Genomic DNA, 15317 nt, shown 5'->3' on the forward strand with positions numbered 1-15317 from the left:
TATAAAAGGGGGAAGATCCCAAATGAACAAGGATCGGGAGGTGAAAACACAAATCTATAATTACTAAAATTGTAAAAGTCTGTGTAAAAGTGGCCCTCAGTTTGCCCGAGGAGATTTAAATAAGAGTTCTTGTATTCTACAATTGATCATCCTTACTATTGGATTCTACAATTGATTTGACTTTTCTTATATTCTCCAAACTGTCCAGCTTTGAAGCCCAAGTATTGGCATGCAAACTCATCTCTATAAATAAATTGTATTGGGCCTAAATTCTAGCCTTTAAAGAATTTTAGCTCATACAGTCCTCATTCGTTGTGTAGCTTCTCAAGTCAATAGGTCATTGTTAGGCTTTGTAATTCCATTCTATGTATTCTTGGGTTGTTTTGGTTTTTATATTTATTGGGTTTTCTCATGGATTACTAAAGGAGATTATAATTCATTTGCATATTAACAAAAGGTTCTAAAAGAACTTTTTTAGTTGGTATAAGAGCTTATGTACATTTAATTAGGAAGTAGATTCCTTGTGCGGTCTGTGACCTCTGCTGTTATGGAAAGAGGACGGTCCTTAAGTGTGTCATCATTCTTTGATGGAAAACTATGCCTACTAGAAGGTTCACATGAGAGCATTCTATGAGTACCAATGCCTTTTTGACCCGACTAGCACGATGTTGGCCTCACGCAATCATGCGGCATGTATCACTCTAGTTTGGGAACTACCCTAAATATGGACTTGAGAATACGTAACTAACTCGAGGTTAGGGCAAAGAAAGAAGTCGTCATCTAATTGAAGGAAACCACTGTGAACCCTATTGGCGAAGGTTTACTTGTTCAAAGTTAGGGTACATTCTTGGGAAGTTATTAGCCACCCAAGACTATCTAATTGTAGTTGGCCTTCACTTGTATTACTAGATTATACCTAAATGGACGTTACTAAAAAGTAGACCCCTACAACATGCATTTGTGCCCTGACCCTAACATCTAAACTAAAACGCCAACCAAACAAGAAAATGAACCAATTATTTTTCAAATCTTGAATTAAATAAGTATTTAAAAATGAAGGATCGAAAATGTAGATATATATTCTTCAACAACAACAATAATATTTCATCAAAATAAATATATATATAACAATAATAAAAGCTTAGTACTAAAACTTTGGAGTCTGTTATTTATCCTTAGCATACTGGTAAATTTTGACTATGGATTCTGAACATATATTAATTGAGGCCAGGCACTTGTAATTTGTGAAGTCCCACTGATCATGTTCCCTCATTTATTTTTTCGGAGTTTGGAACCAATATATAGATAGTATTAATCATTGAGAGATGGAATTAAGAAAACATTAATAAAAGCGATGAAAAGAGAACGTCTTTTCATAAAGCTGTTAGCTGTGATTCAATCTTTCTTCATTTGAACTTTATTGGGAGGGTGGGGCGTGACTCGTTCGCGATCCTCCTGGATTTGGTATCGAAGAAAACCGTTAGCTTCCCGCCCAAGGAAAGATATGCTTTGAAAAGCAATAGACTCTAGCCGTTAAAACCGCCCTCCCTGCCACAAATATAATATTAGGAAGCAATGAATATGTGCTTTACTTACTATATGCTCACACCTAATGTTGTTTCTCTATTAAAATTCCTCTATTCACTCACCAACTTCCTATATCTCTTATTACTCATTTATCTGAAAATTATATGTCCTTTATTCAAACCAAAAAAAAAAAGAAAAAAAAAAAAGAAAAAGAAAAATCAGCTATGGAGATAGAATTGGGACTCAAAATCACCCAAACCAGGGGTGATCTCACCTCCACGGCTGATTTTCGGATTGCAAAAGACCGAGCAGGTCCTGTTTTCTTGTCTAGGGAAAATGACACCATGTTCATTCTCACTGCTCATCTCAAAGGTCAATTTCTCTCTCTCTCAACTTCACTAATACTTTTTTTATTTTTTTATATATGAGTTTTAGATGTTACAGTAGAATGTTCGCATAAATGCAGGTTTTAAGAGAGAAAAAATTGATATAAAGATAAATGAAGACGGGACAAGGATTGCGGTGAGTGGGGAGAAACCGGTGCAGGAGATGGTGATGATAGGCTGGGTAGTATACAAGAAAAGGGTGGAAATCAGGGGGTTCAGAAAGGTTTTCAAAATTCCTGAAGGGGTGGTTTTAGACCAGATCAAGGCAAAGTTTAATGAAGAAGAATCATCCTTGACAATTGTCATGCCTAAATTGGGAAAAGGAACCCATGGGGTTGGAATTGAGGAAGTACAGGAAGAGGAGGTCGAGAGAGATGGTAAAGGAAAATTAGAAATGGAGCAAGTTGTAGCTAATGAGGCTTTTCAAAAAGACTGTGTTGGAGAGAAAATTCAGGAGGAACCCAAAGAGCCAAAAATTCGAAGTATCGAAGAAAATGGCGGGTTTGTGAAGGAGACCGATGGAGGGCTCTCAGAAAAGACTGAAATTGTAGAAGAGATTATCAAAAATGACACTACTGCAGAGAAATCTCTTGAGAAACCTAGAGATCCCAAGATGAAAAGTGAGGAAGAACCTCATCAAACTGCAGAAGAGGAGGCTGATAAAGGGAGACTTGAAGCAGCAAAACCTGTTCCCACCGAGTTGCCTAAAAGAGCTAATGGGGATTTGAACGAAAAGGTTGGGCAGGAGAAACCAGATACAGTGCAAACTATAGCTTATAAAAGAGAGAGAGAAACTCAACAGGTAGCAGAGACATCAAAAGAAGCAAAAGAGATTAAGCAGGTCACAGAGACATCAGAGAAAGCAAAAGAGATTACGCATCAAAGAGAATTGGAAGAAGCTGCTCCCGAAAAGGTAGAAAAATACACAGCGGGTGAATTTGGTCAGGCAGAACATAAAATACCTCAAGAAAAGCAAAAGCAGAAACCTGATCAAGAACCCCAACAAGCAGAAACTCCACAGCATGACAAAGATGAAGTCAAGAAAAGAGAAGAAAGTCATGGCGTAGTAAATGAAATTCAAGAAGCAAGAAACAAAAGTTGTCAAGAGAAAGAAGGTGAATCTTTCAACGAAGAGAAACCGAAAGAACTTGGTGAGAAAGCAAGTCAGAAAAAGCAGCCCACTCCAGAAAGGTCTAAGCTCTGTACTCCTCTTGGTGCTGCAGGATCAGCTGTTCTTGTCGCTCTCATAGTTCTTGTTGTTCATAGGGTTAGAGCTAAGAAAACATAAGTAATGAGTGCATAAGCTGTTTTTATTCCTTTGTTATTAACGCTATAAATTATTATTGAAGTTCATACGGCGGACAATTTCAAAGTGAACTCTAGAGGTAGTGGGTACAATTTCAAAGCTCAAACGACAAATCCAATCTTTTGTGTATTTTTTTAATTTGGTTTATTCGTTTTATGACTTGTTCCAGTACAATTACAGGATCAACTGCATGGCTATTCTTCTTAAGATATACTATCTAAGAGCAATCAAAATCATTAACGCATTCACTCAAAAAAAAAAAAAAAAAAAAAAAATCATTAACATATGTATGCTTGTATTTTCATTAGATCATGACAATGGTTTGGCCATGTGGGTTATGTTACCATCAGACAATTGGTTCTCTTTATTTTGGTAATTTTTAAAATTTTATGATACGTTGAATCCAATTCATGGACAAAATTAGCATTTTATGCAGTAAACATGACTAGAACTCAATGTTATGGGTTCCTTGTGTTTCAAGACTCAAAATTTAAATCCAAACAGATTTAACATATGTAGTTCTAATATAACATATATAATAGAATACCATTAAGCTGATATAACACTAGCACAAAGGTTCAGCAGACCATTAAGCTGGTTTTGTTGCATTGAGAGAACTCTAGAAAGCACGGTTGCGGCTCCGGGTCGCCACACCTGCACTGGACACTTGGCGATGTGCCGATTCACATTCTTTTTTTTTTCGTTTCCCGATTCACGCCGATTCAGGCCAATTCGCACCAATTTGGGCTGATTCAACTCCGATTCCGGCTGAAATCTATCGAAATTGACCGAGAAACTAATCGAAATACATGTTAAAAAAATAAAATAAAATAAAAACTTGAGTTGATTTCTTATTTATTTATGAACTTATTATATATTTGTCAAATTATTTATAGGTTAAACAACTTAAATTGAAATTACTAAATTATTTGTAGTTATTATTACTCTTAAATTGATATATGTTTACCATTATATGAAAATATATTTAATAATTTGTAAATAAAAATATATTTAATAATTTATAACGTATCCCAAAAAACCTCACTCATAATAAAACATTCAAAATGTCAACTGCTGAGACAATATAAAAAATAAAGCTCTAAAGTAAATGATGATAATGTGAAACAATCCTAGCCTCGGCTGGACCGTAGGAGCATATCTTGGGCTCCGTTTGGTAGAGTTGTTAAACAACTCATTTTTAATTTTTAAACAACATTACACATTTTTTCATATGCTTTTCCACCCATACGTATTTTTAAACACTACAAACAACATTACTTAAACTTCTCTATCAAACGGACCCTTGGTGTCTAACTAACTTGACCCTATCAAATATAGCTCTGGGTGATCCTGTAGCAAATCAATTAGCATCAAGTGAATTATGATCAAAGGTCAATTATCAAGTATCTGGTGGTGAAGCCGCACGACTTTAGTAGCGCTTCAATATGTAAAGATTGAGCTACTGAAGGTACTCCCTGGTGATCCACACAATTTAACTCCATTCCTCCTTGCCATCCAACAAAAATGCGATGAACCGCTCCATCCCTATTGAGACAATATGCTGTTGTTTGGATGTTCATCTATTCGGTTTGGTCCGAGTCCCTTTAGAAAGTGATGTTGTATCATAAAGCAAAGGACTCTTTTCAAACAAACATCGTAGTGCATCCACAGTAATGAGGCTATAATCTAAGAACATTGAACCACTTGAATAATGATTTATTTAGCTCTTCTCTCCAGTAGGAAAAATAGTTCACTTGTTAGCAATCAACTCAAATATCCTTCAAAGAAATTGTTGGTACAAACACAATAATAATGAAAATAACATATAGAGAAACTGAATAATACTTCTAAATATTATTAATTTGAAGATAAGAAATATACAACACTATTTGGACTGAGGCGCGGCACTCGCTCTCTTTAAGAAAATTCAAGCTCTTGGTTGGCTAAACTTTGTAACCGATGCAAACCTTCTTTGACTTGTCTCCCCCAAGATACAACAATCCAACAAATGTCGTATGACTAGAACAACCTTTGCACAAAGTGTTCAAGCCCGAAACTCTACCAGAAAGAACACCCTTCCTTGCCATAACATTGTTATATTGCAATGGACAATTAAATCTGGTTGGCTGGAGTAACACAATTAAATGGATTAGATAAGGAGTTTCTGAATAATAAATAGGCCCAATAGCTAATCCATTAAGTGGGTGAATGACTCTTCATTTTCCATAATAAAAAATGTCATTTACTCACCAATGAATATGGAAATTATTCTAAATATGTCTAGCTCGCAAATTGCTACAATACATATCAATCTATTAATCACCATAATTAAAAACAATAAAATAGTCTCTCTCCTTTTCAATGTGGGATTAAACATTTTTACTAACTCCTTATCTACCCAATTAACTCCCACATCTTTACATTTATATTGTCATATAAATCAATTTTAATTAATTAATATTAAAATGCTCCAACAATCCCTCACTCATTTTAATATTTAATTTTATTGGTTAAAGAGAGATAACCAAGCAAAGATGGGTCACTATGCATCATGAAGGTGTGCTCTACATTGAACCTTCCCTTAGTAAAATAGCGATCTTAACTCCAGAGTCGTGGTGGTCTCTGACTTGAATTAGGACTGCTCTGGGGAAATTAAGCGCCATTGCTTACATATACCAATCTAGGTGTTGACATGAGTTTTTATAGCTAGCACTTTACGGCCATGTGTTGATCCCAGTTTCATGAGTGTATTTGAGATTAAGTCCAAATCTCATAGGGAACGACCCCACCCCTATACTCACATAGGTGAAATTTTGTCAAAGGTGCTCCTATAATTCTGACACCCCATTCATACAAGTTACAAATTTCATTAAGAGTGTTTTACTTAACCTCTCCACATTACAGGATAAATGCACTTACATCATAGGGATGAACAATTAAAAAGTTATTTACAAAATAAATAATTAAAGAAATAAATAGTGCATTTCTTATGACCATCGTATGGTTTGTTTTCCTCATTAAACCTAATTCTTAGGATTTCTGGTCCTTGGGTTGGGTATCCTCATACATAGCTCATGAATCTATGGACTTTAGTCTCATCCCCCTCAATGTATTCCAAACTCTATCTTTGGCCAAGGCCTTGGTAAATGGATCTGCAAAATTATCATTAGATTTAACATAATCCACAGTTATGATGCCACTACTTAAATAAGATCGTACGGTACTGTGCCTTCTTCTTATAGGTCTGGATTTACCATTGTAATAACGGTTTTTAACTCTACCAATTGTGGCAATGCTATATATCACAATGAATTAATATAGGTGGAATTAGCTTTTCCCAAAGTGAAATTTCATATAACAAATCTCTAAGCCAATTTGCCTCTTTACTAGTTAAAACCAATGCTATTAATTCAGTTTCCATTGTTGAATTAGCAATTATTGTTTGCTTTTTAGATTTCCAACAAATAGCACCACTAGCTAAGGTAAAAATATAACCCGTGGTAGAGAGAGTATCACTTGACAGAGTATTTCAATCAACATCACTAAAAGCTTCAATCACAGTAGGGTACTTTTTATAAAATAAGCCATAACTTTTTGTACCAATTAAATTTCTCATGACTCGCTCAATAGCTAGTCAATATCTCTATTAGGCTTGTTAGTAAATCTGCTAAGCACTCTTACTGCATATGTAATGTCAGGTCTAGTACAATCAGTAGCATAGCGCAAACTACAAATGATGCTAGCATAATCCTTTTAATTAAAAATCTCATCATCATTATCCACATGAAATAAATGAATACTAGAATAAAAAGGAATAGCTACACTTTTGTGATCATGAAAATTATATATTTTCTCAAAATTATATTTCATCACATGTTTTTGTAATTTTCATGCCCAAAATAAAATTAGTTTTACCAAGATCTTTTATATCAAAATGGCTTTTAAGCATATTTTTTGTCTCATTTATAAAATGCATATTTGAGTCAAAAATCAACATATCATCCACATAGAGGCTAATACTAACATGTAAATTATTCCATGATTTAGAATAAATACATTTATCACATTCATTTAATTTATAACCATTCTTAATCATGCAGGAATCAAACTTTTCATGCCACTATTTAGGTGCCTATTTTAAGCCATATAGGGATTTACTTAGCTTACATACCTTACTTTCTTGTCCATACTCTACAAAGCCTTCGAGTTGGTCCATATAAATCTCTTCCTCTAGGTCCCCATTTAGAAAAGCAGTTTTTACATTCATTTGATGAATTTTCAAATAAAAAATTGCAGCAATAGCAATTAACAATCTAATAGATGTAATTCATGTTACCGGAGAAAATGTATTAAAGAAATCAAGATTAGCTTTTTGTTTAAAACCTTTTGCGACAAGTATAGTTTTAAACTTATCTATTGATCCATTCAATTTTAACTTTTCCCCAAGGAACCATTTACAACCTATGGCGTTATAAATCGGTGGAAGATCTACTAATTTCTAAGTTCTATTAGAAATTAGAGATTCCATCTCATCATTTACAACCTCTTTCCAAAATATAGTATCAAGTGATGTTAAAGCTTCTTTTAAATTTTTAGGATTTTCCTCAATGTTAAAAACAGAATAATCAAGACCAAAATCCTTTTCAACTCTATCTCTTTTACTTCTTCTAAGTTATATTTCAAAATTTTCTTGATTTTGTAAATGGGAAGTAGAAGAACTAGGTTGTGACAAAATATTTTCTTCACCCCACTATTTTTCAATTTAAAAGGAATTTTTTTTCTTCATGAAAAATTGCATCATCAGATTCAAAAATTATTTTATTTTCAAGATCAAAAAATCTATAGGTTGCACTATTAATCGCATAACCAAGAAAAGCATAGGTAGTAGTTCTTATACCTAATTTAGATATTTTAGAGTTAGTAAGCCTTACATAAGCAAGACAACCCCATACTCTCAAATATCTTAAATTTGGCTTACGCCCTTTCCACATCTCAAAAGGTGTCGTATGGTGACTTTTTACATGGCACCTTATTCAAAACATGACATGCAATTAAAACAGTTTCACCCCAAAAATGTAAAATTGCACTAGATCCAATTAACCTGACATTTGTTAACTCAATTAGAGTTCTATTTTTTCTCTCAGCCACACCATTAGAAGCAGGTAAATATGGCGCAATAATTTCATGGATAATTCCTAAATACTGAACAAATAAGTTGAATGCACTTGTTTCATACTCACGGCCTCTATCACTTCTTATTCTTTTTATTTTTCTACCGAATTGATTTTCAACTTCTTTTAAAAAATTCTTGAAATTTTTCAAAAGTATCACTTTTATTTTTCAACAAATAAACAGTGGTATATTTTGAGAAATCATCAATAAAAATGATAATATATCTATTTCCTCTACTAGTTAAAATTCCCTCAAATTCACATAAATCAGAGTGAATTAACTCAAGCAATTCGGTATTTTTTACAACACTTTTATGAGACCTTTTTGTAATCTTTGCTTGACTACAAGTTTCACACTTTTCAAAATCTTTTGATGGTTTTGGAATTAATCCTAAACTACTCATGATTTCCACATATCTACTATTTATATGACACAAACGAGCATGCCAAAAATTAATAGAAGAAAGCATATAAACTGAACCAGTAGATGCTTTATTATTCTCAACATTTAACTTAAACATTCCATCACAAGCATAATGCTTGCCCACAAATAATCCCTTTTTAGTGATTATATAATTATCAGATTCCATAGTCTGCTTGAAGCCAGCCTTGTTAAGCAAAAAGCTTGACATCAAATTTTTCCTCATGGACAGAGTGTAAAGCACATCTTTCAATGTTAGCACATATCTAGAAGTGAATTTCAAATCGTCCTCACCACTCCCAAGAATCTTAGTTTTGCTAGAGTCACCTAGCATAATTTTTTTTCTTCTTCTTCAAAAAGAATGTACAACTTGAACCAATCTTTGTCATAGCAGACGTGCCTATTAGCACCAGATTCTACCCACCACCGTTCAACATATTGCACAATATTGATGTCTGTAATCATAGCCACTAAAGGCTCATCAGTTACGTTAGCCTGTAGAACAAATTCACATTTCCAAAATTTACAAAATCAAGCAATATGCCCACTCTTGTCACAAACAAAACAAGATCTATTAAATTGATTTTGTGAAGAGGGTCCTTGGTTCTTTCTTATTGTTATTTTTATTCAAGTCTCCCCTTCCTTAAGGTCTATTATTATTTTTGAACTCTCTATTTAGGCTTCAATTGACCATTTCTAGAAAAATGATTTTTGGGCATATTATTATTGGCAGAAATGAGATTTACCTTTGTGGTAAAATTACCATTGCTCTCTTGGGTCATGAGTACATCTTGTCCTCTAGCCTCCTCCTCCACACAAATGCATATGATCAAAGTCTCCAAGGATGTCTCTTTTTTTTTTTTGTGCCGCAAAATCTTTTGGAACTCCCCCCAAGATTGTGGTAGTTTATTGCCAGTTACCACCATATTATCTCCAATCTTTATACTTTCAGATCTCAATTCTACCACAATCATCTGGAAGTCTTGTGCTTGATCCACCACTGATTTTCCATCCACCATTTGGTAACGGAAACATCTACTAGCAGCGTACTTCTTTGCACCAGCCTCCTCGATATTGTACTTGCTTTGTAAAACTTTTCATATTTTCTTGGAAGAAGTATAAGTTGTATCATAATAATCATAAAAATGATCGGCAAGACAATTCAAAAGATAAAAGCAGCAATATATTTATCTTTTTTATACTTATCTATTTTTTCTTGATGAAGAAGAAATTATTCCTCACTCATCTCATTAGTAGAAACCTTGAAAGGATTCTTGTTAGTGAGGATGTAGGCAACTTTGAGAAGACTCAAATAGAAGAGGACCTTTCCTTTCCACCTCTTAAAGTGAGCTCCCTTAAAGCGAAAGGGCTTGTTGAGATCTCCAACAGTCTCATTTGGTTTTTCTTATATAGGCTCCATGTGTTGAATCTCCTTAAAATTGTTAATGCAAACACAATAATAATGAGAATAACACAAAGAGAAACGGAATAATACTTCTACATAATATTAATTTGAAGATAAGTAATACACAACACCATTTGGATTGAGGCACGACACTCCCTTTCTTTAAGGAGATTCAAGCCCTTGGTTGGCTAAACTTTGTAACCGATGCAAAACTTCCCTGACTTGTCTCCTCTAGGATACAATAGCCCAAAAAATGTCATATGGCCAGAACAATCTCTACACAAAGTGTTCAAACCCAAAACTTAACCAGAAAGAACACAAAGTGTTCAAGCCCAAAACTTAACCAGAAAGAACACCCTTCCTTGCCAAGAACCTCTCTATTTTTTAGAGTATAAGAATGCTTGCAATTGCTAAATTTTTTGGTGTATTGTAACGTTGTTATATTGCAGTAACTTGGATGGGTATTAGTTCTTATACCTAATTTAGATATTTTAATTCAAACTTTGGTTCCTTTGCTGCAGATCAATGACGCTCAGCTATCGGGTACGGACAAGCTTATACGATGTTTTGCAATGGTGACAAATTTGCTGGCTTTCCTTTGTTGCCTGTTTGTTATTAGACACCCCAATATGAACCAAGGTAATGCCAGAATTTTAAGCAGAATGAGCCGCATAGCATCTGCTCTTTCGGTGATGGGGTTCGTACCAATTCTGGCTATAGGTCCACCATCTCTTCAACAGTCAGCCTATAAAATTCTTAATTTTAAGTTTAATTTTGATAGACTCTTTCACTTTTTGTGCTTAAGAGAGGAAATTTTCACGATTTCAAGTTTTCTATTACAGCAGATATGCTGAAAATTTAAGAGATTCAAATATAGAATTTGTTTTAAAAAAAAATTATTAACTAAAATTTTTGTGACAATGCATACCCCATTATTTCTAAATGCCTTAATAATTTGATTTTCATGAGATCGGGCTTTAATTATATTATCTTGGTTAATAGAGTTTAAGAATGCTTGCAATTGCTAAATTTTTTGGTGTATTGTAACACGTTAACTTGGATGGGTATTACCCAAATTAATTTATTAATTAGGTCCATAAATCTGATGTAGTGGGTGTTACAAGTTTAATTGCTGGACATAAATCTAATGGGCTAGAGTTACACAATTAAATGGATTAGATAAGGAATTTCTAAAAAATAAATTGGCCCAATAGCTAATCCATTAAGCGGGTGAATGACTCTTCATTTTCCATAATAAAAAAGGTCATTTATCCACCACCAATGAATATGGAAATTATTTTGAATGTATCTAACCCAATTGCTACAATACATATTAGCCTATTAGTTACCACAATTAAAAAGAATAATAGTCTCTCTCCTTTTTAATGTGGGATTAAACATTTTCATTAACTCTTTATCTTCCATATTAACTCCCACATCTTTACATTTATATTATCATATAAATTTAATTTAATTAATTAATATTAAAATGCTCCAGCAAAGATCAAGTCTAAAAGAACAAGAACTAGGTAGGATTCAATAATTAATTTGGCCATGGTCATCCATATTGCCCAAGAGTAACATCTTATACTAATCAAACATTCAAACTAGGAATCTTTTTTCTTTTGTTGGCTCTGTGGGAGGTATCCATTCTGCTCAGTGTTTTTGAGGCTGGAGGAAAGTGCTGCAGCCGAGAGATGAAGCCAGGCCATTTTTGAAGCATAGATAGGGACTGGTGAAGATAGTTTCTTATGTTATGACTCATGGCATTTTGATAGGCGGGTTTAGAAATATGGTTTGAGGATTGTTTATGAGTCTGCAAGTTGCTCTAGAATGGTCTGCTAGATTGTCCAAGTTAGGTCTGTGGGTCTAGTTCAATTCAAAGCAAGCTATGGGAAGTTCAGATAGGAGGTTTTGATAGAGTGAAATGCTTGGCTACTACAAGCAAGGATTTTAATTGTACAAAGACGTGAAAGGGTATCCGTAAGAAGAAAACTACTGTCAATAGGTGAAAAACTGGTTCTGTTTTCTAAAAATATTCCTAAGAGCAGACCGCAAGGAAGGGATAGTTGCTTAGTTTAGTCTGCTATCATTTACCATCTTTGGTTGGACAAGAATGCTGGGATTTATAATGACAAAGTTCGATATGAATCTGATTCGTTACAATTTATCATTGTGTTATAATCCTAATGTACCACATGAATTAAGTATAAGTTTAACCATGTATTTATAAGCTCTTGGACACCCTCCATTTACAAGCCAGTTTTCAAGAATGAATTCAACCCATGAGTTTGTAACACATTGCTGATTTAAGATATTGGCTTGCCTGATATAAGAATAGAAAAAACTCTATTCAAAATAAAGTTCTTATCTTTATAATAGTCTTTGGAGTTTCTGTTTTTGTTTTTGAGAGAGGGAGAGTGCTTTTTTTTTTTTTTTTGTCACAAGAGAGGAGGAAAGCAAAATATTTTTACCCAAAACTGAGAAGAGTACTCTTGATGTAATCCTTGTTTTCAATAGAATAAAAGTCAAGATTATCAGGGACATACAATGAGCCTGGTCAAGAAGTTGTATGCTGACCAATAATTAAAGCACTAATAGCACTTTTTACGTTGCATAAATTATTCATTTCTTGTTGCAAGAACTTCCTAGGGTCCAAATACAATTGAATTAACTTTCAAGACTTAACGAGCGACCAAGTCAAAGTCAACCTCCATTATCTAGCTCGAGCTTGAACATAAAATTGCAAAGTAAAATATCTATATGGCTGCAAACGGACATTGAAATTCTTTCTTTAGTATGTTCAAGGATCAGAGTACATAAAGCCCAAAAAAAGAACTTTTCATAATGGAAATTGGAGTCATCATGCAAACTTCCATTAGGCCAGTGTGATAATGCAAGCAGAAATTCTCTTTTTATTCAGTAGGAAATTTTAAAGAAAAAATGAGCAATACAAGACCAAAACAAAAGCTAAAACTAAAAAGTGAGAAGCATTCAAATTATCAAATAGGAGGTGAACACAGGTGGAATATGGTAAGTATGAGATACCATAGAAGAAGCAATTCCTGAATCCTGGTCATGTAAAATGGCTTTCTGGCTAAAAGTAGGAATGAATTCCATGAGGACACGTTGATACAATTTTTTTTTTTTTTTTAAAGTAATCCTCAATTTTAGTACTTGCCCCAAGCAGATTCATACACAGAGAACAACTCCATTTAGACTGGATAAAAATTGGAAATGCGTTAAGGCCCAGAAAGCTAATAACAGAGCTCTAAAAAAACATGCTATTTGCAATACAAAATTTGTTATATGTGTGTGTGTCTGTCTGTGTATAATATATTACATACATTCATTAACACAAAATCAGCTGAAAATTGAAGATGCAACAACTTCCTCAGCAATTCGATCATAAAACAGCAACAACAAAAGGCAAAAAAATAACAACACCCATGGACGGGACAAGTCCATTCCACATTTTTTTTTTTTAGAGAAAATATATGGTGATAAATAGAAGAACTTGTGGCTGATTCTTCTTGAATTCCCTGAAGCAAAAAGTGAGCAATTGAGATTGATTAATTAGCCAGAGTGGTAGTGGTTCGGCTGCTGCTGCGAAGAATCCTATGGAAGACCTCCCTGAGTTGTCTCTCCAAGGGGTCCAATCCCTCCTTAATGGCCTGGTGAACTTGAGAGAGCTCCTGCACTCTGTTCCTGACCTCAGCTTCCTTCTCTTCAGTGAGTGGGAAGTGCAGGGAATCCACCAATTCAGAGAGCTGCCTGCTGGTTTTCTCAATGTGAAGAAATTCCTTTAACAGGCCGCAAGCGTTCCTCCGTTCCCGCTTCTTTGACTCCTCCATAATCCGCTCGTGCACGGCCAGCACCGGCCCGGCCCACACAAACTGCCTCGGAATATGGAAATGCACCTGCAGACCACGATCCTGGCACGGAATGGCAGCCACCAGAGCCCACATTGTCAACAACAACACCCAATTCATTGTAAACACCGGCACGGCCAGGCCATTCCCTTTGGGCATCACCAGGTTATTCCCAATAGCCTGGAGCTGCCGCGAAGCCGACCAAGAGCGAGACACACTCCAAGACGGAGAGTGGAAATGACCCAAGGAATTACGAGACGCAGAAGAAGAAGAAGAAGCAGCGGCGAAGTTGTTCCTTCCAAAAGAGCGATTCCTAATTGCATTAGCATTGGATTGAGATTGAGATTCCTTATGATCATCCAGCATTGCAATTACAATGGACAGATCAATGAGAGCTTTCTTGGCGCGGCGGAAATGGGCCTCACCCAGATTTAAATTTGGATTTGGATTTGGATTTAGAGCGCAGAGAACGATGTGAACAAGGTTGTGGCATTGACGGATGTGTTGAATCCCGTCTCGGATAGCGTTACATAGATCAAGAGCCTTGACGGTACGGTCAAAGTAGTCGGAAAGCAAGCGATCCATAGGAGGCTTAGACAGCATAGATGTGTGTTTGAATAGAATAAGGCGGAAGTTTTCTTGGCAGGAAAGGAAGGCGTCGAGAAGCTTCCGGAGCCAGGCCAGAGAGAGCAAGTCGTCGTCATCCGACTCCGACGAACACAAATCGGCGAAACGCTCAGTTACTTGTTTCTGAAACCCTTCCAGCTCCTCCTCCTCCACCTCCACCTCTTCCATGGAAATGGTATGCATTATCTCCGACTGTGACTGTTGAGTGTGAGGAGAGGCTTTTATTCAGGGTCTTTTTTTGGACCGAGTTTTTTGGTTAGTTGAACTTGGAACAAGCAAAAAGGAAAGATTACTTCAACGACAACGACAACAACAACTACCGAAAAAAAATACTATTAGAATTTGATTAGGGAGCTTAACATTCATTATTACTACTAATTCATAACAAGTAATAATTCTCTTTTTTACAAGCCTCCCCTTCGCTCTAACTTCAATGCTTTACGCTTCCACCCATGCTCTGGGATGTTTAAATCGACTCCAACTTCTTTAGTTCTCACGCTGTTTTTTTTTTTTTTTTTAACCATTCATAATATTTTCAAAACATTTTCGTAATAAATTTTAATTAATAAATTATTATTAATTTTAATTTGAAGTTATTATAA

At 34.9% G+C, this 15317-nt stretch overlaps 2 protein-coding genes across 2 annotated transcripts; one reads left to right on the forward strand and one right to left on the reverse strand.

Moving 5' to 3' along the window:
* Positions 1 to 1696: 1696 nt before the first annotated feature.
* Positions 1697 to 3313, forward strand: LOC115978115 (caldesmon-like). Its single transcript, XM_031100136.1, has 2 exons — positions 1697 to 1899; positions 1994 to 3313. Exons 1-2 carry the CDS (start codon positions 1752 to 1754, stop codon positions 3199 to 3201), a joined length of 1356 nt encoding a protein of 451 aa, XP_030955996.1. The 5' UTR covers positions 1697 to 1751; the 3' UTR covers positions 3202 to 3313.
* A 10157-nt stretch (positions 3314 to 13470) lies between these two features.
* Positions 13471 to 14989, reverse strand: LOC115977888. The gene has a single exon (XM_031099915.1). It carries the CDS (start codon positions 14896 to 14898, stop codon positions 13789 to 13791), a length of 1110 nt encoding a protein of 369 aa, XP_030955775.1. The 5' UTR covers positions 14899 to 14989; the 3' UTR covers positions 13471 to 13788.
* Between the last annotated feature and the right edge of the window lie 328 nt (positions 14990 to 15317).

Source organism: Quercus lobata, chromosome 2, assembly GCF_001633185.2.
Source record: "Quercus lobata isolate SW786 chromosome 2, ValleyOak3.0 Primary Assembly, whole genome shotgun sequence".
Lineage (NCBI taxonomy): Eukaryota > Viridiplantae > Streptophyta > Magnoliopsida > Fagales > Fagaceae > Quercus > Quercus lobata.